The sequence below is a fragment of the Balaenoptera physalus genome (genome assembly GCF_965194825.1).
Source record: "Balaenoptera physalus genome assembly, chromosome: 3".
NCBI lineage: Eukaryota > Metazoa > Chordata > Mammalia > Artiodactyla > Balaenopteridae > Balaenoptera > Balaenoptera physalus.
The window spans coordinates 82298856-82325475 of NC_138890.1; the positions used below are offsets into that span (position 1 = coordinate 82298856).

The window sequence follows — 26620 nt, forward strand, 5'->3', positions numbered from 1 at the left end:
TGAAACTTAAATTCTAATTCCTAAGCAGCTTCTGACTAATGAGCCTGAACAAGTCAGAAATGTCCTGGCCCTCATCCTCAACAGTGGAAAAGAGATTATGTAAAGACGTTGGGGGAAATTTACAACATACACCTACGTTTTCTTAAACTTTCCCTTCCAAGTAGCAACACTGGGGGTGGGGATTCATATATCCTCTCAGTAGCTCTGAGAGTTTAGCCTGAAGTCTCAGGCTGCAAGCACAGTGTTTTGGGTTTTTTTTTTTGAAGTTTCCCATTCTCTCTTTAACTTTTATATGTATTTCCAACTATATGCTGTAAAATATTCATCTCTCTTTAAAAATATACATGCTCTAAGTTACTGGCTAATTAAAATGTTACCCCCATATTAGTTAGGCTATGGGCTACGCTGCTATATTAAAAAGATACCAAATATAGTCGTTAAACAAGATGTTTTATTTCTCATGTAAGGGTCTGGAGGTAGCAGCTTTGCCAGGGGCGTATCAGCAGTACTGCTCCATGAGGATATTCAAGGACCCAGCTTCCTTCCATCTTGTTGCTCTCTACCCCTTAAGGCATTATCCTTATCCGCTCAGTCAAACCTAACTTAGCTTCAAATCTATGTTTCAGTCATAGAAAGGGCAAAGAAAAGTGAAGATGAATATAATTTTCACTCACATTTCACTGGTGAGACCTAGTCATATGGCTGCAGTAGCTACAGAGCATGGAAAAATATAATTTCCAATTGGATGGCCATGTGGCTGGCAAAAATTAAAATAAAGGTGATGCTACAGAAATATATACCACACCTGTCTTATGGATTTATGTTATCTACCAACTGCTATATTCCTCTAGAGGTGCCCTAGAGCAGCACGGTATAAGGAATGGGTCTGCAAACGTTTCATGTAAAGAGCCAGGTAGTAAATATTTTAGGCTTCCTGGGTATATGCTCTCTTTTGCAACTACTGTTGTGGTGCAAAAGCAGCCGTAGACTGTATGACTATAAGTAAGTGAAAGAACATGGCTGTTGTTTTAGTTACCTATCACAACATAACAAATGACTCTAACATCAGAAGTTCAAATCAACACACATTTATTATCTCACAATTACCATGGGTCAGGAGTCTGGGTCTTCACGTAGGATCTCAACAAGCCTGCAGTCACAGTCAGTTGGAGTGTGTTCTCTTCTGGAGGCTTGACTGGGAAAGAACCCACTTCCAAACTCACACAAGTTGTTTGCAGATCCTTGTGGCTGTAAGGCAGAGCGCTTAGGGCCTCAGCTTCCTGGTGGCTACCGGTTGCCCTCAGCACCTACAGGCCACCCGTAGTTCCTTGTCTTGTGGTTCTGTCCAGGCCCTCTTACAACATGGCAGCTTGCTTCTTCAAAGCCAAGAGGGGAGAAAGTCTCTAGAGTGAGTTTGGTAGCATGACAGAATTTCACATAATGTAAGTCACGGCAGTGACATTCCATTACCTTTGACAGATGATTGGGAGTCTGTCCATCAGAGCTGTGTTCCAATAAAACTTTATGAAAACAACTGGTGGGCTGAATTAGGCCCACAGGCCATAGTTTACAGACCCCTGGCATAATAAATAAGGTGTAGAAGCCATTGTTTAAGGTAAGAAAAGATAAAAATTAATTGAATAGAGTTAGAGAAAAAGAATCCTCAGAGCCAGAGGAGCTTTGTAGAAACACAGTCATAGAAAAAATGCATTTCTGATTCTGGTCCTATCCCATAATACCTATTACCTTGTTATTGAAAAATTAAGAATGGGATAGATGAGCATTATGCTCAAATTTATTTATCATAAAATAGAGTTGTTATTGGAACTCTAACTAAATTCAAAGTGAAGGGGCTTCATAGCAAGCTTTCTCCAATTTTCGTTCAATTCAAACCTTACCTCGAATAATTTCAACAGAAAACCTGGTCATTTTCTTAGTGATTATGAAAATGACAGCTAACACATGATTATTGCAAATCAGGAATTATGCTAAATGTTTAACATGAATGACCTCATTTAATCTTCATAACACTCCCATGTAATTTAGATTGTTATTATTCCCACCACAAAGATGAGGAAACTGAGCTTTAGCGAATTAAGCAACACAAAAAGCAGCAGAACTAGTATATGACTCTTAGTCTGTCCTGAGGGCCCAGACACTTTTAAATTTTATTTGAAGTGTAATGGGAAGTCTTTGAAGGGTTTAAAGCAGGGAGGTAGTGTAATTAATATGATTAAAGTTTTAAAAGTATTAGCTCTGTGTGGAGACTGGACTGAAGGGGGGCTAAAGGAAGCAAGGTAGTCCAGGGCAAACATGATGGTAGCTTGGAAAAGGTAGTATCCTAGAGATATATTTGCAAGATATTTAGGTGGTAGAAGTGGCAGGCTACCTCTCTAATCGAAAAGCACTCCACTATTCCCTTGTTCACGACACTCTAGCCACACTGATCTTTGGTTCCTGAAACGCGCTAAGCCTTTTCCAATCTCTGAGATTCTGCATTGGCCATTCTCTCTATCTAGAATGCTTTTCACTGTATTCTGCTATTGCCTCATTCTAACTCATCTTACAGGACTCAGCCCAAATCTCACTTCCTCAGAGAGTCTTTCCTTGATGCACCATCTAAGTTTCGTCCTATCTTTTATTTTCTCTTAAGAGAATCCAATTACTTTTCATCCCATACTTATTCACAATTTATTATATTTTGCTTGGTTTTTTTTTAACTTTTCATTTTTAAAATATTTTATTTTATTTTATTTACTTTTGGCTGCATCGGGTCTTCGTTGCTGCGCACGGGCTCTCTCTAGTTGTGGCGAGCGGGGGCTACTCTTCGTTGTGGTGCGCGGGCCTCTCATTGCGGTGGCTTCTCTTGTTGCAGAGCACGGGCTCTAGGCACGTGGGCTTCAGTAGTTGTGGCATGCAGGCTCAGCACTTGTGGCTCGCGGGCCCTAGAGCGCAGGCTCAGTAGTTGTGGCGCACGGGCTTAGCTGCTCTGTGGCATGTGGGATCTTCCTGGACCAGGGCTTGAACCCGTGTCCCCTGCATTGGCAGGCGGATTCTTAACCACTCCGCCAGGGAAGCCCCTAACTTTTCATTTTATATTGGAGTATAGTTGATTAACAATGTTGTATTAGTTTCGGGTGTACAACAAAGTGATTCAGTTATACATATACATGTATCTATACTTTTTCAAATTCTTTTCCCAATTAGGTTGCTACATTTTGCTTGTTTTTTAACTGACTGTCTAACACATTACACTTCAAGACGCCAGGAACTATATTAATTTTGCTCATCACTGTCAACATAATGTCTAGCATACACACAGTTCCTGGCACCATAGGCAGTCACTGAATATTTGTTGAGGAAGTAAATGTCTGACTTCAGTGCTTTTACACTTAAACACTGTGCAACTGTTTTTCACATTCGCTGATTTTAGAAGAAATTTTTCTCTTCTATCCCTCTGGAATTATCAACATAACATATCCCAAGTAATTAGTGATGCTTCAATCTCCAACCCACTCTCACTCCACACTCTTCCCAAACCCATTCCTAGATTTAAAAAAATGTTGAGAATAAAATGTACAGTAGGAGGAAGAGGGTGATGAAGTTGGCTTGAGGCAGGTGAGTTCTCATTTATTGTTGGTAAGAGTATAAACTGTTATGAACCTTTGAGAAAACAATTTATCAATATGCAAAAATGGCCTTAAAATAAATGTAAATAGGGACTGCCCTGGTGGCACAGTGGTTAAGACTCTGCACTCCCAATGCAGGGGGCCCGAGTTCAATCCCTGGTCAGGGATCTAGATCCCACGTGCATGCCGCAACTAAGAGTTCACATGCCACAACTAAGGAGCCCACATGCCACAACTAAGGAAGCCATGTGCTGCAACTAAGGAGCCTGCCTGCCCCAACTAAGACCCAGCGCAACCAAAATAAAAAATAAATAAATAAATGTAAATAAATAAAAACATACACAAAGAGGGGTGTGTGTGTGTTTGAATTTACATGCGATATCTGAAAAGATATAAATCAAATGTCTCTAACTAGTTAGGTAGGTATTTTTAGGGAGTAAGAGAGCAAAATAGACTTTTTTAAAAACACTTTTTAAAAAATATAGGCAATTTTATATTTATAATAAAATCCCATTAAAAGTAAAAACAGAAAATAAATCTTCATACTTTTGGCATAATAATCCCACTTCTAGGAACCCGTATTAATAAAGTAATGAGAAATGTGGTTTAGGGTTTATTTATAATGATCTTTACCAGTTGAGTTCTTCAGTATTTTAAAAAACTGGAAATAATCTAAATGTCCAACAATAGATTGAATCAATAAAGTGCAACTCATTCAAATGAAGGGCTACTTAAAGATAGTAGAGAAAGATATATGAATAGGAAAAAAAAAAAAAAACCTTCAATAAAATCTACCAAAATGTCATTAACGGCTGTTTCTGGATGTTGAGAATCTATGATTTTAGGTTACTCCTTTATGACTTTTTTGGTGTTTCCTACCTAAAAATAATCATATTTTATAATTGGAGAATTGCAAATATTATTTGTAGTACTCCTTTCTAACAAGTAATTTATATTTTTATTCAATCCTCATGACAAGCACTCATACAAAACATGTTTATTTGCTAAGACAGTAGGTTTCAGTTCCCACTTACGGCTCCACCCACCTTATTTCTATGAAAATGTAACACACACCTTAATAATCTTTGGGAATGATATCTTCTTTTACTTGTGTATCGTAACAATGGTGGTAGCTTAAGAAATAAAATTATCTGGAATTAAATATATTTCAGGGATAATTATGTTCTTAGTTAGAATTAGACCTACTACTTACTTGTCCTTCCTTCAGTGCCTTTGGTCAGACTTTCCTGAACTAGACTGATGGAGAGAAAACTATTTACCACTATTTTAAGCTACAAATAGGAAATTTCATTATGAAGTGTCACATTTAACTTAGATACCTACACTGGGAGTTAAGTTGGCATCAAACCAATGAAAACTTCTACCTATTCATATGGTCACTGTTGGGAAGGCCCAACAAATTCAACTTGAAATGATGTATGTTTATTTGTACATAAGAAGAAGTCTGAAAGAATATTTACCAAAATGTTTACAGTAGTCAGGTACTTTCCTCTGGGGACCAGCAGGACAGAGCGTAAAAATATAAGATAGATCCCACAAGCTACATATGGAAACAAATCCCATTATATTATAAACTCGTCTTCTAGATATCCTATCAATGGAAGTTTGAGTTTAAAAACTTTTCAAATCAACCAAGTATGGACAGCCACTATAATATTTACATTCTGAAATAATCCAAACACCTAATCCTTCTAAGCAACAACATACAAGCACATGTATAAATAAGTAAGGGCATAAATTCCATATACTGAACATTTATTTGGGAGACGTTTAACATTCATATTACTCAGATACCTCATATAAAGAATGTGATTTAAATCCAATGGTTCTGTTTAACTATAGGATATTTCTGAAATCAAATTATTTCATGTGAAGTCATATTTGAATCTCTCTCTGTCTCTCTCTGTTCTCTCTCTCTCATTTTCTCCCCCCCTCCCCTCTCCCTTTCTCTTCTTTCCTCCCTCACTCTCTGTCTTTCTCTCTGGAAATAATATAGTGTAGACATTTCATTCATAAAAAATTCAACTGGTATTATTTTCTGCAGGCAACCATATTCACATTTATATAGATCCATAGCATAAAATACTGTGCACTTCAGTTCAACTAATTCTAAGACATAAAAATCTTCTTGACTGAAATTAACATATTTACAAAAAGAGAACATAAAATTTGTTTTACATTCTGTTTTAAAATTTTAAGGATAATCATTTAGCACTCATTACAATTATTTTTATTCATGATCTGAATCTGTCTCCCACACCTTGAAATGAATCATTATTAATTTTCAGTACAAAAAAAAGCACACAAAAACCTGAACTGTTATTAAATCATTAAACTCAGAGAAAAAATTAAAGTGCACAGAGAGGCTCATACTGGAGTTGGCTGATGTGCTAGTACTAGCTCTATTTAAGATTTCTTTCCTATATTATTTCCCAAGCAAAATACACTCATTATATTAAAGGAAACAAATGCCATAATGTATTTAATTGAATGTGGCTACTTTCTTATTTTTATTAATGTAATTAAAGAAGTTCTGTGTTCTAAGGTACATATTACACTTTGTATCCATGGACCCTTCTTGATACATAAAAGTATCATCAAGTATGTAAAAAATAAACAGGTCAGGCAATAAAGCAAAAATAGGACAGTAAAAACAGTATGATATTCACTTTTGTTCCCCTTAAAACAAAAATGTTCTTAACAATTGCTTGCTGTTGGCTCACAGAACTGGAGAATGTATATTAGAACTTCAGTACTCAAAACAATGATCTTCCTTGGCTGTTATTTGTATAAGAAGCAATAAACCGTGTAATTTGTAAGAAGAAAGCAAATGAATCCTTCAGAAAACACAACCTGGCAGTTTATCTTCAATGCAAAACAACGAGGTGGCAGGAGTGTGATAGAGAAACCAGTCTTTGAGAACATCATGTAAGGGAATCCAGCTGTGCTTGTATGGTCTCTAACTATTTACAAAGACAAAAAAAAAAAAGAGAGAGAGAGAAAGTTGGTGAAGGGAGAGAAATTCATATGAAGTGTTGTTTAGAAACATGCAAATGAAAGAAAAGAATGTAACTGGTAACTATGTATTTTAAATGCACTCACATAAGCAATAAATATACCACTTAGAAAATTTTTCTTTTTATGTGGATATTAGAATTCAAGCTTGCTATCTGTTTTCAAATTTGTAAAAGAGGATTTCTAAATACTACTGTTGAAAATGCACCCAGCTCTTTCATTTTAGATTTTTGAAGGGGGAAGGGTGGTAGAGGGGGCAGTGCATTTTCCTGGATTACAAAATCAGTATTTACAAAGAAACACGAAATATCCTCAAAGATAAATCTTTAAAGGCCTGGTATCTGCCTTTTCCCTTGGGCCCAGAAATTAAAATATTTAACATTACCTATCTCTAAAGTGCCAGTGTGGCTAGATACCACACAGTTTATTATTTAATGCTTTACATTAAAACAACAATCCTACTGCTTTAATTAAAACCATATCCATTCTCTTCCTGATTTAGTTTGTCAGATTCTCTTCATCTCGGCAATGCTTCCTACTGTGAAACATAAGATGTTTATAAGGGAAGTTTAAAGAACTCAGCTCTGTAATGGGCATTTAAAAATAAGAATTCATAAAGTGGAGGAAACATTGTAAAAAACCCCACATTATCAGAAATTATTTAAAAAATACAGACCTTGTTATAGAAATCAAACAATTCCTTGTGACTGAATTCCACAAGAACTTTCTTCAGGCTCTGTAAAGAAAAAAGAAAGAAAGAAAGAAAGAAAAAAATTTAGTTGTGTACAATTTACATTGCATTTTTTTTCCTCTCCAGCTAGCCTCAGAATATGCCATATTATTCTGAGTGGCTTAAAAAAAACGAACAAACCAAACTTACCTCTTCTACTCAACCCCACTGTTCCAAGAACTCAAAAATACATTTAATAACACTCCACTTTAGCAAAAGGTTTCAACTCTATAGGGGTATCTGTTCTTTAAGTTGACTCCACAAAGGTTAATAAAATATATTCCAACAAGAGAACAATTTCATTATGTATTTTTTCAAGACAGAGATAATACATGAGATTATATTTCATCTTTCTCAGCAGTCCATTTGAAATCTAGTAAATACCATTACACAAAGACACTGGAGGCAGCATATCTGATTGAACTCATCCAGCCATTAATGCCTCACATCAGCACAGCTGCTGCCTCCAAGCATTAATCTAACAGTTATGATCTTAACATGCTGAGATTGTTACCTTTTGTAATGTACAGACTCGGCAAAAGTTAACAATTAACACAACAGCTTCAAAGCTGGGACTTAAACCTGCTCCTTCCTTTCACCTCAAATGCCATAGAGAAATCTTTATGGCTGCTACAGATGCTAAGTAATATTGTGTATGTATGCATGATAGTGCAGTAAAGTGCGACATTAACCCAGCCCACCCCAATCCGCTTTTGGTTGATTTTGTAAACTGAGGAAACACTGTTTCTGAAAATTGTTCAAACATGTTTATTTTACTCAATGTACCTTTGGGAAGTGAAAGTTAATGGGGAGAGAATACCAAGAATGTGTCACCCGCTCTGACCATACTGTCATGCTCACGTGACATAAAACAGGCACCATAAATTGAAGAAGTGGAAAACTGCTGCAAACAGATATTGATTCATGCACTTAATTGCCTATGGTCATTTCCAACACTGTATTAATTCTATTTCTCAGTTTCTATGCTCACTTTTTTCTTTGTTTTATTTGTTTTAATGATTTCCATTTCCATTCACAAAGCCAACATTTTCAAAACAAGTTTTCTCCTAATTTTAGGAGAGTCAGTGGGGCTCTCCTCAGAAATGGCACCTCCCTTTCCATTAAGCCTAAGCACATAGGCTCAAATTCCTTTCTTTGTTTTCTCTTATACACCCATGTAAATTTTAAAATGAATGAAGAAGCATATCGGCTTTAAAGCCTTATCCTTTACAAATGATAAAAAAAAAAAAACTATGAATTTTTCAAATCATATTAGAAGAATCAGTTGGTTAGCTGGCACATATCCTGAAACCTCCAAAGGCTGAATCGGCATTATCTAGCAGTGCTATATTTCCTTCCAGCAGTTAGAGGGGAATGATAAGCCTAGGTTTACCCTAGGGAAAAGCAAAGCAAGTTCATTTCTTTACCACCCCCTCCCCAGCCGAAAGTTAGGAGAGACTGAAGACTGAATCAGTATGTGAACAGCTCATTTGATGTACCCCTAGAGGTAGCAGCCAAGCTAGGCTCTTGTTTCCTGTACTTCGCTTTGTTTTCTTTCAGGGTAGTGTTTTCTAAAATGTTACACTGAGGAAAGGGAAGGAAGGTAACTTTAAAAAAATACTTCTTAAGATAACAATAGCTAAAATAATGTGTGTGTGCATATATATGGATATGTTTATTTTACACACACACACACACACCCCTATCCATCCATCCATAACAGTAATCCCTCGATATCTGCGGGAGACTGGTTCCAGGACCCGCTGTGGATACTGAATTTTCCGGATGAAGTCCCATAAATGCCCCTCCAGATCTGTGGTTCCAAATCCGTAGATTCAAACAACCGTGGATGAAGTAGTGCCACAGTATTTATTGACAAAAATCCAAGTATAAATTGACCTGTGCAGTTCAAACCTGTGTTGTTCAAAGGTCAACTAAATTTAGTGTCTTACTTTACTGAAATACTTAGCCCCACGAAGGAAAAAAGCTGATACCTGATATAAAATTTCTTATGTTTGACACAATAACTGGTAGCTGTTATCATTATCATTTTCCATTCAACTCATAATGATTTAGAGAAGACCATGAGAATATGGAAGGGTATGGGAGTGGTTTTAAGTTGTTTCATGTCTATGTGTAGAGAGATTATCCTAAATTTTGAGCATCTATGTTTACCTAAGGGGTGGCCAGTGGCAGCTGTTTTTTAGGTTTAGGGAAGTAAGGATGGAGCTTAGATGTGTAGGATAAAAAGGAAAGGGGGGTGCTGGCCAGGGGCCAACTTCCCACATTGTCATGTTCTGACATGGAACCCCACAGAGTCTAAGAATCTTAAATTCAAATCTGGCCTTCCAGGACGTTGTACAAAAGTACCTTATCAAGAAAAAAGTACAGTTCACATTTCATTTAACAGTTTGGTAACTTTATGACTTTAAATTTAGAATGGATGATGGCCTCCATTTTTACTCTTTCTTCAGGTCCCATGAATATTAGGAGTAGACCTGATCAAAATCTTCCCTGGGACTACAGCATTTTTTGGAGGAAAGCACACTCTTAGCTTTCCTTGAGGATATAACCAGAAAGTGACAAATTTGCTTATCAAATGAGAATCAACTCTTTAAACTTCATTGTTTACTCTTCAGAAAATGTATGGAAGGTTCAAATCATTATGTTGTACACCTAAAACTAATACCATGTTATGTCAATTATATCTCAATTAAAAAAAAAAAAAAAGCCACCTGGGTGGTAGCATTTGGCTGGGGAGAAGGAGGACACCATCAGGAGACCCTCAGATGCCAGATTCGATTGTTAAAAGGGACTCTAGCCAATGTGAATGATCTGGAAGCCTGGCTGGTGGTGGAACACAAGGGTTGGGGGTGGGGGAGAATAATTAGGAACAGCCCTTTTCTACCTTTCTTGGTAGGTTTCCTGGCAGTTCCCCCAGCTGAAAGGGGTGCATCCAGATTGCCCATGAGTACCCTGGACTGACAGGCTTGATCTGATTTGAAAAAAAAACCCCAAGAGACTTGAACAGGCATTTCCCAGAAAAGGATGTCCAAACAGACAAAAACATATGAAAATATATGCTGGAAGGGGTGAAATTTTTCTAACTACCCTGGAAACTTGTCTGGCATTATTTACTAAAGCTGAATATATACACACCCTATGACCCAGAAATTCACTGCTAGGTATTAATATTGAGCTCAATAGAAATGTACACATTTGGGCACCATGACATAGGTACAAGAATATTGATAGTATTATGATTCAAAAGAACTAAAAATGGAAGTAACCAAAATTTCTTTCAACAGAAGAATATATAAGTAAGTTGTAGTATAGTAATACAATGGAATGTTATACAGACATGAAAATAAACTACAGCCAAATACAATATCATGCATGACTAACAAAATAAAGTTGAACATCGGAGCGGGGGGCACAGAAGAACATGTATGATTAATTTCATGCATATGAATATTTAAAAAAACAACAGAAAAGGTTTTAGAGACAAATGCTTAGGTGGTAAAAGTATAAAGTAAAGCAACAAAAATATTACCAGAAATACCAAAATACTGATCACCTCCGGGTGACTGGAGAAAGGAGGCAGTAATTGGGAGGAGGCATAAGAGAGGCTTCTGATTTCTTCTTATTATTGTTATTATAAATTAGGCAATAATTTATTTCTTGATCTTGGTGGTAGGTAAAAGGGTGTCCTTTTTTTCTGACAAATTATTGTGCTCTTTTTCTGTATGTGTGCTATATTTCCCCAATTAAAAATAAAACGGCACTGTTATGTGTTAAATTCATTCCTTTTTATTCAATAAACTTTAATTAAAGGCCTACAGGCCTGTTCTAGGTGCTACGTAAAGAGCAATGAGCAATAGAAATCAAAATCCCCCATATTCTAGTTGAAGAAAACAGACAATAAACAAGAAATGTAATAAAGACAATAATAACAATAATAATAAAATCATCATCATAATTCACAACTTACATATAGAAATGTTTGTTGGTGATAAATGCTAGGAAGAAAAATAAAGCAGGGAGAGGGAATGTGTGTTTGGGGGGTAGGTAGGTGAAGATTCAAGGTTAGATGGTCAAAAAGGGTCTCACTGAGCTGATAACATTTGAGTTAAGATTTACAAGAAGTAAAGGAGTAAAAAAACCCCACAGAATAGGAGAAAATATTTGTGAATCATTATCTAATAAGAGTATAGCACCCAGAATATATAAAGAACTCCTATAATTCAACAATAAAAAGACAAACCCATGTGGGTGGGCCCTAATCCAACATGACTACTGTCCTTATAAGAAGAGATTAGGACACAGACACACACAAAGGAACGATTGTATGAAGACACTGGAGGAAGATGGCCATCTACAAGCCAAGGAGTGAGGCCTTAGAAAAAACCAATCCTGATGACACCTTGATCTCAAACGTCTAGCCTCCAGAACTGTGAGGAAATAAATTTCTGTCGTTTAAGCCACCCAGTCTGTGGTACAGTTATGGCAGTCCCAGCAAACTAACATAGGCCCCATCATCTCTTCTGGGACAGAGAGAAGATCTTTAAGAGCAACGGAAAGCCACTGGAGAATTTTAAGAATGATGTAATTGTATTTACATATTAACAAGTCACTTTGGGTTTTATTTGTAAATGGATTAGAGCTGGACAAACTAGATGTGGAGAAACCACTTAGGAGGCTATATTGCATTCGTCTAGGCAAAAGATAGTGACCTGATCTAATATGATGGCAACAGTGACAGAGAAAAGTGAAAGAACTTGAAAAATGGTTTAAGAGGTAGAAGAGATAGCATTTAGTGAAAGATTTGAGTTGGGGGAGGAGGTGAAGGAATAGGCGGAGTCAAGAATGACTCTCGAGTTTCCCGCAAGAGAAACTGATGGATGCAACTGAGATAGGAAACTAGAGGAGTAGATGCCAAGAGAGAGAATCAAAAGTACAGTTTCAGACACAATTAGCTTGATATGTCTGTGATATTTCCCTGAAAATATGTGAAATAAGTCTGGAAAGACAGAAAAGGAAATTAGATAAGAGATATACATTTGGGAGTTACTGATATATTGCTATTTAAAACTGAATGAGACTGCCCAGGAGAAGAATGCAGTATGAGAAGAGAGGGCAGCCTGAGACAGAACCCTTCGGAACTCCAATACTTAGGGTAGGTAGGTGTTTCATAAATGATGAGTATCACCAGGTCCACAAATGTTTTCTGCATGGTATGTGGAAATGTATGGCATTTATGACATGAATCAAAATAATTTAGTAAGTTGACACACAGGCAATAAAACTGGGTGGCTTGCCTTCAATGTTCCATTTTCCAGTAAAATCCATTAAACTCACTAATATTGTTAACTAAATATACACAGACTAGAAGATTTACTCTCTTTCTTCTGCCTTATACACATAAGATTGCAACCAAGAACCCATTTAGGAAATTCATTACTTATGTTGTCTAAGCTGGTCTCATGCATTAATACCACACAGACTTTCTGCACCCTATCTGAAAACACTGCCAAGTGAAAATGAAAGTGCAAAGATTATCATTCTGCCAATTTCTTAAAAGAGAAGAAAGATGTATTTGTTCACCCATTTCTTTTATTTTTAATTTGTAATCCTGTCTGTGAGCACCTGGATAATGTTGCACATACCCATTAGCAAAATTCCCATGGAAATAGAATTTAGTAAGGTCTTCAGAGAGGTCTAACTTGACGAAAGCTGACAGTAAAAATATCATCTGCTTTCCCATTAGTTAGAAATTAGGAACACATATACATTTTCCAAGAGAGAAATGTATTAACCTCATCACAAATTATCTAAGCAGAAATAACCTCTAAATAACATAGATATACACTAGATAAGAATTAAACCAAATATACATTGCTTAGCTTTTAAAATTAAGTAGGATATTAGAATTAGAAACCATACATTATCCTTTCATCTAGAAAATCAGGAGTAGAGGATTCTAGTAAAAGAAAAACTACTAATCTCTTGTCCTGGTTAAATCTAAAAATAATTTGCTAGGGACTTAGAGAGGAAGTTTTCTCCTTTTCACTTACAGAAATGAAGGATAGATATAAAATTTAAATAATATTTCAAGTTCTACTGAATGGGTTTATAAAACAGAAATCATTAGGCACTATTAAATAAATACATCTATAAATTATCATATCTACAACTGTACCTATATACAGTTACAGATCATTGCAAAAATATTCCAGTATTTCTATTATTATTTGTTGACTATCTTCACTATTATTGAATAGTTAGTGAAACTCTACTCATGTACATGAACATTAACCATTTCTGCCACCCAATAATATTCAGTTATTCAATAAACATCTAAACGGTACTGATACAGAGATAAATAAGCCATATACTCTTGACCAAAGAAAGATCCTTTTCTAGGTAGGCAGGTTGCCCTCTACAGCTAAGCTTCCAACTATAAGAAGAATGTACATGGAACAGTGAGAAAGAAGGGATCCTCTGCCCATTATCAGATCAATGGAATTAATCCTAGCAACAAAAGGGGTTACAACCAGCTCTGATTCAGAGGATGCTAGCTTGAGAAGGTGCAAGCAAAACATTCTAGGTAGAGGGAAAGAGCAAATTTCCATTTTTCTGCGAGGCGGTTGGACTATACAATCTCCCAAGGTTCTTTTCAAGTCTATGACTCAAGGATGTTGAAAGGCACACCTCTATAAGCAAAGTAAATTGGGGAACTGAGGGAGTTAGAGGACCACAAAATGCCAGTAAGAAAGAGCTTTAGCAATAACATAGTTCAACCGTCTTACTTAACCGATGAGAAAACTAGTCTTACAAAGATGAACTAACTCATATAAAGTATACAGCAGTGGAACTAGCCATTGTTCTTTCTACTGCATTATTACGGTAACTCAAGATAAAACAACACTTTCACCTGCATATCAAGCTAATTTATACAAAAAAATTTCTTCCCATGAATTTGTACAATTGCTTCCCTTCTCTAACTCATTATACAGAGAAATACATAAAAGCTTTGCTGAGGGTAAATAGTTTGATAAATATGGCTGATGAGATGCCAAATAGGAGATGTAAAATGTCAGGTTAAGGCCTTAAATTTCTCAAAAATTTTCAGACAAAAATATAAGCAACTCTCTTTGTCTCAGTTACATTAATTTTTTTAAAAAAGCTACTGTGAAAATTTCACAAAAGTTAACAATACAATTGCCATGTTTAAAATTCTAATTCCAAATATATAAACAAAACTGTTAGCCCAATGAATATACTACATCATACAGAGAAATGGAGCAAGAAAATTACTACTTTCACCTGAATATGGAGCTGATTTCTGTTGCTCCCTCAAGCCTACAATTCCAAAAGCTCTTCATTAAGACACTGTCTAGCCTAGCAGGCTCCAAAACCTCACAGGCATTGGCCCTGCTGTTTGAGGAGGGCAGTGGGCAAACTGAAAACCCTGAGCTTATGTCAAAGTTTGACAGACGTTATGAAAGGACGACTGCAACAAATACAAGCCACAAAAGGCATTTCCCCAGGGTCAAATCAAACTAATTATAACTTGTCTTTTTTCAGTCTTTGAAAAGTACAGTTTGACAAAATGCTTATCTGTTTAAGAATACAGGCAGTACATAAACAGCAAAAGCAGATTTCTAGCTCATTAACACGGCACTCAAGACTTCCAAAACCTGGCCCGTGACTCCACCTATGGCCTCATCTCCTAATACCCTCCTAATGTGCTGCATGCACCAGCAGTACCAGTAGCATTCTGCTTACTTCAGGTCTTTGTTCATGCTGTTCCCTGTCTTCTCCCAGCAATGCTCCCCACTGCTCTTGCGTGTGCATGGACGTACACACGTGCGCATATACCAGCTATTTCATTTGGCTAGATCCTTTAATACTCAGCTCAGTTGACACTGCGGCACCCTATGCATACCTCTATCTTTGCCTTTCCCTATTATACTGTATGGAATTACTTACATTTGTTCCACTGATGGTAGGCTCTTCAAGGGAGGGGCTGGCCTTTATTTTCTTTATTGTAGTCTAATAGCCTAGTATGGTACTTGATCATAGTACTTAATAACAATATATGATTATTGAGCTTAATTTTTAGAATTAAATTTAAATATGTTCCCTCTCACCCCACTGGGGGAAAAATATTATATATGGAAAGTATCAGAATAAATGGATTTTGTCTGATGACAATGTTTTCAAAGTATTCTATAGCATTTGCCCCAATGCTGACAGTAGTTTTACAGGTCTTATAACTCTTGCTTACTCAGTAAATATGTAGGCTAAATAGGACAAAAATTAAACTCTAAGTATTGATTCTCTAGTTAGTTTGAAAAATGGCTTCTCATACTTGAAGGTGCCTGCCTCAAACTGGTGAAAGCTGAAGATTCGAGGTTTTGTACATACTTAGCTAAAAATACAGTAGCTGTGGCTGTCAACATAACAATAAACCACTTTTGGCCAGAAATCTTTATTCAATATAAAAATTGTGTAAAAGTGTGTATGAAATATTGTCACTAAATGTTTAATCTGGGATATATACTTCAGCTGTTAGAACATTTACTCCGTTATCTGTGTACGCTCTTTTCATTCTGGCTAAAATATTATTCTTGCGTAGACAAAACAATATACTTGGCAGTCATATCATCACCATATTTTCTGTCCTTTTAAAAATTAACAGTGTGCTATGCATGAGCAGATCGCAAACTTGGAGCCAATCAAAATGCACCTTCTATAGTATTCATTAACTATAATTTATTATGTGTATGCTGATATGTCATTATGATTTTCAGCTTTGGTACTGAAATATTTAGCTATGGTTGCTGAATATAATCAGCAAGATAAGAGGTTTTGAATATGATTACATGAAGCTCCTTAAATATGGTAAGAAATTATGTTAAGAAGAGCACTGACAGCAAAAAAATGGAGTTTTTTCCTGTATAAATATTATAAGTGATGCTATCTTTTTCTGAAAATTATACTTTATTCTAATTATAAATACTTATCTGATTACTGAAGCATTATCATTACAGATTTAGGAATAGCTGCATTACTTAACTTCTCAAAACACGTGTTAGTATCCTAGCTGAGGGATTCTGGGTAAACTAGAGATATCAAATTGAAATCATACTATGTTTTCAATGCGTAGTTTTAAAGACTATGAGCTCAGTGTCCAAGTTTGGGTTTCTCCTTTGTTCATAAAATCACATTACTGTACTCATAGTAAATTCATAGACATTTGGATGGTGTGTGTGTACTTTCAAGAGCTACTATGTACTTTGCATCCTAAACTAAACAACCTAATGTAATTCACAGTGTTAAGAAAAAACCAATTAAAAACATAAGTCGGTTTAATTTTTTTCCATATTGTGCTGTCAGGTCAGTCTTCAAGGAAAAGAGAACGAATATGTGCACCTAAATGAGTGTTAATTTCACAATTTAGTTACAATTTACACTTCTTATCAGCTAATTGGAAGCTCTGTTTCTACAAAATAAAAAGGGTAAGTTCAACATTTGCTCCATGTTCTGGAGGGCACTGAATTTATCATGTAAGCGGCATCTGAAAATCCACTGTTAACCCGCAATATAATAATAGGAAACCCCCTATTTCACCCTCAACACATGTGGACCCAAAATCCTAAAGACAGGCAGCTATAATACTAATTTGATTATGGGTTAATTTAAGGCAGTAACCATCTAGAAGAAATTGTTAACTTGTAATCATGTTGTTCCATTACAAATTTTTAACTTGTAATGGTGACAGATGAAGATTGAGCTCATCTTTTCCATCCACGTTAGTTCCCTGCTAACCTAATTACCTGATTATAATTTGCAAATTCCTCTTGGAATCATCAAATGAACTAATAATGCATATTCTAAAAAAGAAATGGTTCTAACAAGTTGATATTTTTCTATAATTCTGAATACACCTGGAGCTCATAAATAAGATTTTCATATATACACTAGAAAACGTAAAATAGATAGCTAGTGGGAAGCAGCCGCGTAGCACAGGGAGATCAGCTCGGTGGTTTGTGATCACCTAGAGGGGTGGGATAGGGAGGGTTGGAGGGAGGGAGATGCAAGAGGGAAGAGATATGGGAACATATGTATATGTATAACTGATTCACTTTGGTACACAGCAGAAGCTAGCACACCATTGTGGAGCAGCTGTACTCCAATAAAGATGTTAAAAAAAAAAAAAAGATTTTCATTTTACATTTAAAACGTAGTGTCTGGGGCAAGCTACTATGAATTCAGAACAGCACTGGGAGATAGTTCAGTCTGTACAATGGTACTTGAGTAAAGGGTGGAACGTAGGTTTAATTTTTAATTTAGGAAAAATAATGACATTGGAGAATTTAACTTACTTACACTTTTTTAACAGCCTTATGAGGATGATCATACACCATACAATTCACCCATTTGAAGCGTATAGTTCAATGGTTTTGAGCATATTCACAGAATTGTGCAACTATCACCACAATTAATTTTAGAGCATTTTCATCACCCAAAAAAGAAACTGTATGCCCTTTAGCTATCATCTACCAACCCTCTTGACTCCTTGTCCCAACCAGCAATCTACTCTCTGTGCCTGTAGATTTGCCTATTCTGGAAACAACATAAAATTTAAATGGATCCCTAACGCACACTAATATTTAAGGAATAGGCTATAAAAAAAAGTGGAGCTTTGCAAAAACAAAACCTAAGGAATGCCTTGAGAAGTTGGATAAAAACTAGACAAGTGCTATCACAGACCCTAGAGAAAGAGTTTTAAGAAGGAAGGTGTGATTCAAGTGTCAAGGCTCCCCAAAACCAACTGAGAAAAGGACTGGTAAGTTTTTATTTTAGATGACAAGGAGAATGCTACTGACATTGGCAGAAGTATTTTTGGTGGGTTGGTAGGGAGAAGCCAATACCGGTAGATTAAACAGGTGAGTAGAAAGCGAGGAATTCAAATGCATGTAGACCAGGGGTTGGTGAACTGCAGTCCACAGGCTAAACCTGGCTTGCTGTCCGTGTTCATAAATAAAGGTTTACTGGAACACAGACACACTCATTTGTTTATGAATTGTCTGTGGTTGCTTTTCTGTTACAATAGTGGAGTTGCACAGCCTGGAAGCTTTTAATAAATATTTACTATTTGGCCCTTTGCAGAAAAAAAGTTTGCCAACCCTTATTGTACACAAACATCTCAAATTATTAGTTCTACTTAACAAAAGTGACCTAATAAGCATTCATATTCCACATTATGTTCACTACTACCAGTTTAAAAGGACCTGCTGTTTATATGAAAGTGGAAGTAAGTAAAATCAGCTGTCTTGAATACAGCATAAATACTCATGTCAAGGTTGAAATTTCAGGCCCTCTTCACTATCATTTGATGCACTGCTGTTTTATAGGAAAGGCCTAGAGACAGCTGCAGAGGCTGTTAGATCTTTGGAATAAATAGAATACATCACTTAGCAGCTCACATTTATATAAATTTTTAAACGACAGTAAGGCCTTATATCATGCAAACTTCTTTAAGAGAAGAAAAATGTGATTTTAAAATAGGTATTTTCTAAAAAGTAACTTGTGCCTCAAGCTTTATCTTTTTTCTAAAGTTTATTAATAAAAATGTTTTTTTGAATGATTAGTTCCAAGTGTTTTGTTTTAATGAATTATATATTCATACGAAGTCCATAAAAAAATTGTTTGCGTGTCAATTTTAAAACTCTAGTTACTCTACAAAGAGAAATAAAAAGCCAAAGGTTTGAATCAGAAACATTAAAACTGGACTGTTCAGCTCTTGCTTGTTATATGTGGTCTTTGCCTAGAATGACTCATAACATAATAAAGCTACACAATTTGGTTTAACGTTTTGTTTCTGTTGATGATTAGAGAGGCTACAAGCCTCTCTAGCCTAGTCATTAATATTAATGAGTTTTGTGACCTAGGCCAAGTTAATAAAACAAACCTTTAAATAACCTATTAAAAAGTTGTCAATAATAATTTTGAACTTGAAATTGCTTTATAGAATTTCTAGCATTTTACAGTGCTAGAAAATAAACAAGGGTTTCAAATACATTTCCTAACCTGGATGGGAAAAAAATGACAGAATGGTAAAAGTATCCATCAAACATCACTTTTTGATTATAGGTCACATAGGGCTGCTTTAAAATCAGATAAAGGTAACAGGGAATTAAGACACAGATTATTCCACAGATGACTGGAATACGGCTTAATTTAAGAACAGGTTAAATCTGTGTAACCCCAAAGTGATTACAAGTAATTTTTACTTTCAAGTCACATCTGAGTTAACAAATATAAAATTGATAAGGTTGATGGGATTTACCCAAAATAGTTGTGAAAAAACTACTCAGTTGTGTCACGGAGTTGGAAAAAGTTAATGATTTTGTAAAAATACAGGGTGTTTGTGTGGAGCAATGTTATTTAAAGTGGGGTGAAATAATGGTTTAAAGGTTTCTCTTTTAGCCATTTATGAAGATACTGGCTTAAAATAAAAGTCTGTGGAAACCTGTAGAAGCAGCCAATGACTATGTCGCAAATCAGACCTCTTCCAAATAGACAAAGGCTACTTCTAGATGGGCCAGACTAATTGGAAACCAGTATTATTGGTAACAGAGCTAACTGATGCCCTTCTTAAAAAATGATCTTCCACGTGGGAGGCTTGGGAGTAAGAACCACATTACTGGTCATGCTCTCGGTTTGGTCTTGGTTTGAAATGTTAGCCTAGTTCATGGAGAGCACTTGTATTTATGCAGCAGGAACTAGATCTGAGATAGGCTCTCAAGCACACGAAATGCATTATGCAGCATTAGTAATACACCTACGCTTTCATTTGGGAATGCTTACCAAAACTATTAAACAAAGCAGCATCCCTTGCCCTTTCCTTCCTATTCCCCCTGGCCTAAGCACAAATTCCTCAAAAATTAGAATGTTGAATTTGCTCAAATTTCTTTTCTTCAGTCTCATTATTCTCTAGATCATTCTAAATACAGATGCCAAATTCAGTTTTTTAAAGTGCCACTTTCATCAAGTTGCTTTTCTACTAAAAATAGTATCTCCCCCATTACCAACAACTGAAGTTCTACCTCTTTTGGCTAGAAGTCAAAGCTTTCCATAAACCTCTCCCAGTCTACCTTTTCCTTTTTAATTATGAAATATTTAAAATATTAAAAATTTACAGAGACTAACAGAGCTGACACGCATGTAACCCAATACCCAGATATAATTCAGGTTAACATTTTGTCCTTAAAAAGAGTAAATAAAGAATACAGTTAAGTCTGCCACCACTCATCTTGTCTCCTCCCCTTTAGTAGAAGGATAAAGATTTACTAGAAATAAAAATACAAAGAAGGAAATGAGAAACAACAAACAAAAGACTTAAAAATGTACAAATATAATTCTTAACTACATCAAGATTAATGATTTTTTAAATGTCCTCCAATTATTAACCTTAGATTAGAAAGGTTAATCTAAGTAAAAAAAGTAAAAGAGATATTAGTTGCCATTTTTCCCCTTTATTTATTTTCAAATAAAGGGGAAAAAAAGGCAACTAATATCTCTTTTACTTTCATTTCAAATTTGTAATAGAGGTAAAATTAGACCTAGTGTTTGAAGATGGGATTTGAATATGCAGAAATGGGATAAAGAGTATTCACTACTTCTCCCATGTCTATCCCTTATTCCTCTAATAAAAGATAAAGAACTAAGACTGGCAAGGCACAGATCAGAAGACGTGAGAGCCCATTATCTTCTTTAATAACCTATATGTATGTAAGCTAAGATGGCTTACAATCTAAGGAACCAAAATAATGGTTAAAAATCATTCTCAGTACATAGCACATGCATGGAAAGTTGGGAGGGAGGTGATTATTAGGAAGAGGCTAAAATAGCCAAAAAGAATCAGTATGTTTAGAGTTGTTTTTAGAAAAGGATAAGGTACAAATCTAAAATTAAAAATATATCACTTTATTATATAAAAATCATAAAAAGTAACATGAAAATGCCTGAAAAAAGATACTGGACAAAAAATATGGTACAGAATAACTCAATTTTTTCTAACTTAAACTAAGATTTTTTAATTTTATTTACTGCCTGAAATCCAAAGGTCAACATAACCTATGAAGTAAAATATGAAAATCATTAAGGAGAAATCACAGCCTGCACAATGACCTCAGTATAACTTGGTTGACAAACTGGGTTAGGAAATCACAGGTTTGGTGAGTGGCCCAAAATTTCTCCAAGTGTATCAGCTTTCCCCTGACAGACATGATAGGAAATCTTTCCTCTAGAAATACTATGTTCAGAGAATACTATTTCAGTGCTATGAAGTAAGGTATTCACATGTAACCATTCACATGACTAAAAATGAAATTGCATTTTGAGTGCAACTCTCTTTAATGTTGTACTTTAAATATTGTCAGGTTATGGAAAGAGATTTAAATGAAAGAGCATAATAGGAGGAGTTCTTTAGAAGGTATCAACAGATTTATTTCTGTTGCATCAACTCAGACCTATTACTTCAGCTTAAGAGGATATCGTCTAAGATTAGATGTAAAACATTAAAATCTATAAAATATTTTATAACATCTTTATAAGAAAGAGATGTTAAACCTTGTCCAGATTCCATTTTGGATAATCTCTTTCCATTGAAACAGTCTCCTATAGTTAAAAAAGAAAATATAACAATTCCATTTTTAAATAATCTATAATTTGAATCTATAATAATACCAGAAAATTGAGTTTTCAAGCTTAAATGAAAACCTATGCATATTTAAGGGTCTGTGTAAGCCGGAAGATTTTTCTTTTCCATGTATTCAAATTAACTTCGGCCATCCTAGTTTTCATTTAGTTACAGAGTAAAATATATTTTAAATATTTGATGCAATTACTAAATATGCTCTCTGCCCAAGTTTTAAAAAGTCTCATGGCCGTTCTTCTCTTCCCCCTTCAGTCCATCCAATTCTGATCATGAACTTCTTTTTCTAGAGTTTGGATCCTCCAAAGATTCTTCATTACTGGCAGAAGTTTAAATTCCCCAGGTTGCCACTTTAATCCTTCTACAATGCAAGTTGAATTATCTTCTCCCTGCTACCTCTAGAAGGATGCTATACAAATTTGCTTATTACTACCCTTGAACACTTCTGTCTTTTCTCAAAATAATGCCTTTTTTCCCACTTCCCCCTTCAATGGGAATGTACTCCTCTAACTTACACATGGCAAAACCCTGCCATTCTTCAGGGCTCAGCTGAGGCACCTCTTCCATGAGGCCTTCCCCCATCTCCCAAAAGAAATGCATGTCTCCTTCTGAGCTCCAATATCTTCCACACTTCAGCTAGTAGTGCAGCATCTAATATATTCTACCTTGTACTGCATTTTCCTTGTGAATATGCCATCACTTTTCTAGTAGGACGCAAGCTTCTTTATGGTAGGATCTTGAGTGTCAAACTGCTTGTGTTTTAAACCCATCTTCACAAGTCACTGTCTTGAACAAATTATGAAATGTTCTAGGCCTCAGTTTCCTCATTTGTACCATGGGGATAATAAGAGCACCTACCTGCCAGGGACAGGAGGATTAAATAGGTATTACGTGTAGAAGCATTTAGGCCAGCTGCCTGACCTGGTATTCAGTAAGTAATCAATGACTGCAAGTGTTTACAATCCTTGTCATCATCATCATAGTCATCATTTTTATGCTCCACATGCACCTAGCCCAGGGCCTTGAACATAACAAATATTTAATAAACGCTTACTAAATTGAATAGAATCTTTTTTGGCTTTTCAAATCAAGTGGAAAATAAAGCCGCATGGAAAATACTGAGCAGGGAAAACCAAAAACAAAATCTCTCTTAAATGTTAACATTTTAAATGAGCAAGTAGTAGATTAATAATTAAATACAAAGAGTTATATAAATGCTGTCTAAATAAATTACTTTCCAGAAAAGATGTAACATCCTTTAGATCTAAGCTAAATGTGGGTTACGATTCTGAAAGCTAAGTATTTTCATACCTATGGGTTGTCAGAGAGGGCCTTTCCATATACATTTACATATATTAATACAGTAGTTGACCCTTCAATGACTAGGGTTTGAACTGAGCGGGTCCACTTATACATGGATTTTTTTCAATAAATATACAGTCAGCCCTCTCGATCAGAGGGTTTCGTATCTGCAGGTTCCTCATCTGCGGGTTCAGCCAACCACAGATGTGGAATCCGCGGGTACTGAGGGCAGACTGTGGGATTTGAGCATCCGCAGATTTTGGTAGCCACAAGGAATCCTGGAACCAATCCCCTGCTGATACCAAGAGACAACTGTACTATAATGAAGGTCCATTTCAATAGTACTATTAGAACTGCATGAAAAATCCTGACTTTCCAAGGCAGTGAAAAAAAGCCAGTAAGTAGAGAATTATGTTTTAGGCAGAGAGCATGCAGAGGGTTGGTTTCCTTTCCCACATGACACTGCTTCACGCTAAAACTGCATCTTCCAGCTATTTTTGGATGTAATGTCTTTTGTGCGCAGACTACCAAATAATGCAAAAGTATGTTACTGTTTTGTGAAGTAGATAAAGTGTCTTTAATAGAATGAATCTATTAGGTCCATTTTCACTGGTGACCTAATCCAGAGATTAAAACATAATATTAGTATCAGAAATATTTTCACTACTCTTTTTCATGAATATGTGACACAAAATGAATGCCAACTGCTCTGAACATAGTATCTTAGATTTTCAGGACATGAACTCATGTATGGGAAGCACTATGTGTCATTTACATAGTACAGACTTGCTTTAAAGAAGTAAATATTCTTTTCAATGGCAAGGCAAATAATTCAACCAAGTCTTAGACTAAAAGAACTGACCATGTTTTGCATTTAGATGACACATCTTTCAAGGAACTGAAGACATTGTGCAAAATCTAACAGAAATGTTCTCTCTCTCCACCAAGCTCCTAACTAGGAAAAAAAAAACAAAAACAAAAAACATGCTAAGAAAGGCCAGTGAGAAATTAGCAATATGATGCAAGGCCCAGATCCAAAAGTCATAAAGGAGATCACAATGCTGTCTCTGTTATGTCAACAGGTGGGCCTCAAAACTGCAGGCTTCTGTTTTCAAATTAAACCTTGATTTGTCTTTTACATGGCACTGTAGCTAATGCCCTCTTATCTCCTGATACGAGAGGAAACTGAGAGTTGTAGAAAATCAAATCTCTGAATGCTAAGTGCTATGGTGGAGGTAACAGTGATGTGAGGTGCTGTGGAACGAATTATAAAATGACAGAGCTAGATTTCAGTGAAGGAATATTCTGACTAGCTGAACTTTAGCTAAGTAGTAATTTTTTTAAATACTAAAGGGAATGAACTAGAATATTAAACAATATTATGGCTTCAAACATACATTGAAAATTTGACCTGAATTATTGTTGAATAAATCTGCAAAATAAAACCCTTCTTTTCCCCCAGCACCATATCCTGCATTTTAATCACTAGGATTCATCTAAGGAAAATGTACACCTGAGAAAGCATGGCCAGATGGATCCTGAATGGCAGGAGGTGGTTTGGACCTGAAACAGTTTCATTTGATGTAGGGGCCGCACTGTTAGTTAAAGGCTCTCAAGCTGGCATTTTAAACAACAGGGTATAGGTTCACACTATGGATGGCGTCCAGCTCTCTCTAACTCTTAATTGTCTCAGGAACTATGGTTTGCTGCAAGTCAAATACATCTTAGTGTTTAACACGTTTTTAAGAAAAGTCCTCAAAGAGCAAAATAGGAACTATTCACTTTCTAAAATGTGCACCTATAAATAAAAACTTGCTTATATTACTAAACTTCTATAAAACCAGAGAAATTTTTAGTCATGACAACCAAATAGGAAAACTTATTTCAAGTTTTTTCCTTTGTTAGATGAACTATTCCTATTACAGTACTAAAGAAATAATTTCCAAAGCACTGTTTATTAATTTTACACTCATTTTTAAAAAGGAAAACAATGGCTCCTGATAATACATGGGACATACTAAATGCAAGGTTGTAAAATATTTGACATAGAAATATTGCCAAATATTGTACAAACGGGCCTAACTTGTACCTCAAATTATTTTGGAAATGAGTAATGAAGTTATAAAAAATTATTTTCATTCTGCTGGTACAAAATGTAAAGAACAAAATTCATAGGTATTTTATCTTTAGCTTAGTTATTAGAGTAAAAAGACATGGGAATGCATAGACTAGGACCTGACAACCAATACTTAGACAATAATCCGTTTTATAATGAGTAGAGTTACACATTTTCAAATAATTAACATTGAAAAAACTGGCCCTAAATTCAGTCTTAAACTCTAAGAAAATCGTATCTTAATTGTTAATGATGAAATCCAAGCATAATAATGTCTTGTTATAGTACTGGCAATTAGGAAACTGAAGGATTATGGATAAGATAAAAACACCTATGTAGGTCACTTCTACATCCTTTTAGGTCTAACTTTGAACCTTGTAATGATTTGTTCTCCTTAAATTTAATTTCAAAGGACAACAAAAAGAAATTTGTCCATAACATGTATTAAACTCCTAGTGGGTTGAAAAGTACATTAACTGATACTTGGACAGTTTTGAGGAATACAGAAATGTTTAACATAATATTTAGGTAAGAGTGGGCCAAATGAAAACATAGAAACCTGGACTCAAACTGAAAAAGATGAGAGGAAACACTGATTAGAAAAGCGATGTAGCATCTAGAAGTTGAAAGTACCAGTTCTTGAGTCAGACTGCCTGTGTTTCAATCCTGGTTCCATCACTTAATAGTTGTGTGGCTTTACACAAAGTAATTCATCTCTCAGTTCCTCACTTTCCTTTTCTGTGAATGGGAATAATAATGGTAACTAATCTCAGGATTGTAGTAAAGATCGTATGACATGAAAAGTGCTTGGCATAGTGAATGACACAAATTAAGTGCTCAATAAATGTTACCTAAAATTATTATAAAACTAAGGAAAAAAGAATATTTCTGAAGTCAAAACACTAAGAATGGCTAGCCAGTAATACCAAAGGTTGATGAGAGATCGAGAAGATGCAGAACAGGAACATTGAGCCTGCTGGTAAACCATAAACAGGAACAATTTTAGTTGATAAGGGAAGATAAAAGTCAGGCACTAAAAAATTAGTGCTGGTTGATAGGAATGAAGAAGCCAGAGATAT

At 35.5% G+C, this 26620-nt stretch overlaps 1 protein-coding gene across 6 annotated transcripts in view; it reads right to left on the reverse strand.

Annotated features, from left to right (window-relative positions):
* COMMD10 (COMM domain containing 10) overlaps nt 1-26620 on the reverse strand; it is a 264005-nt gene that overhangs the window by 91104 nt on the left and 146281 nt on the right. Inside the window, exons 6-7 of one of the 6 annotated variants that reach the window (XM_082455807.1) lie at nt 7342-7401; nt 1073-6609 (exon numbers count right to left, since the gene is read on the reverse strand). In XM_082455807.1, coding sequence (XP_082311933.1) covers nt 6490-6609; nt 7342-7401 — 180 coding nt within the window. In that variant the 3' untranslated portion in view covers nt 1073-6489. The other 5 variants (XM_082455813.1, XM_082455812.1, XM_082455815.1 and 2 more) reach the window with 5 other exon arrangements.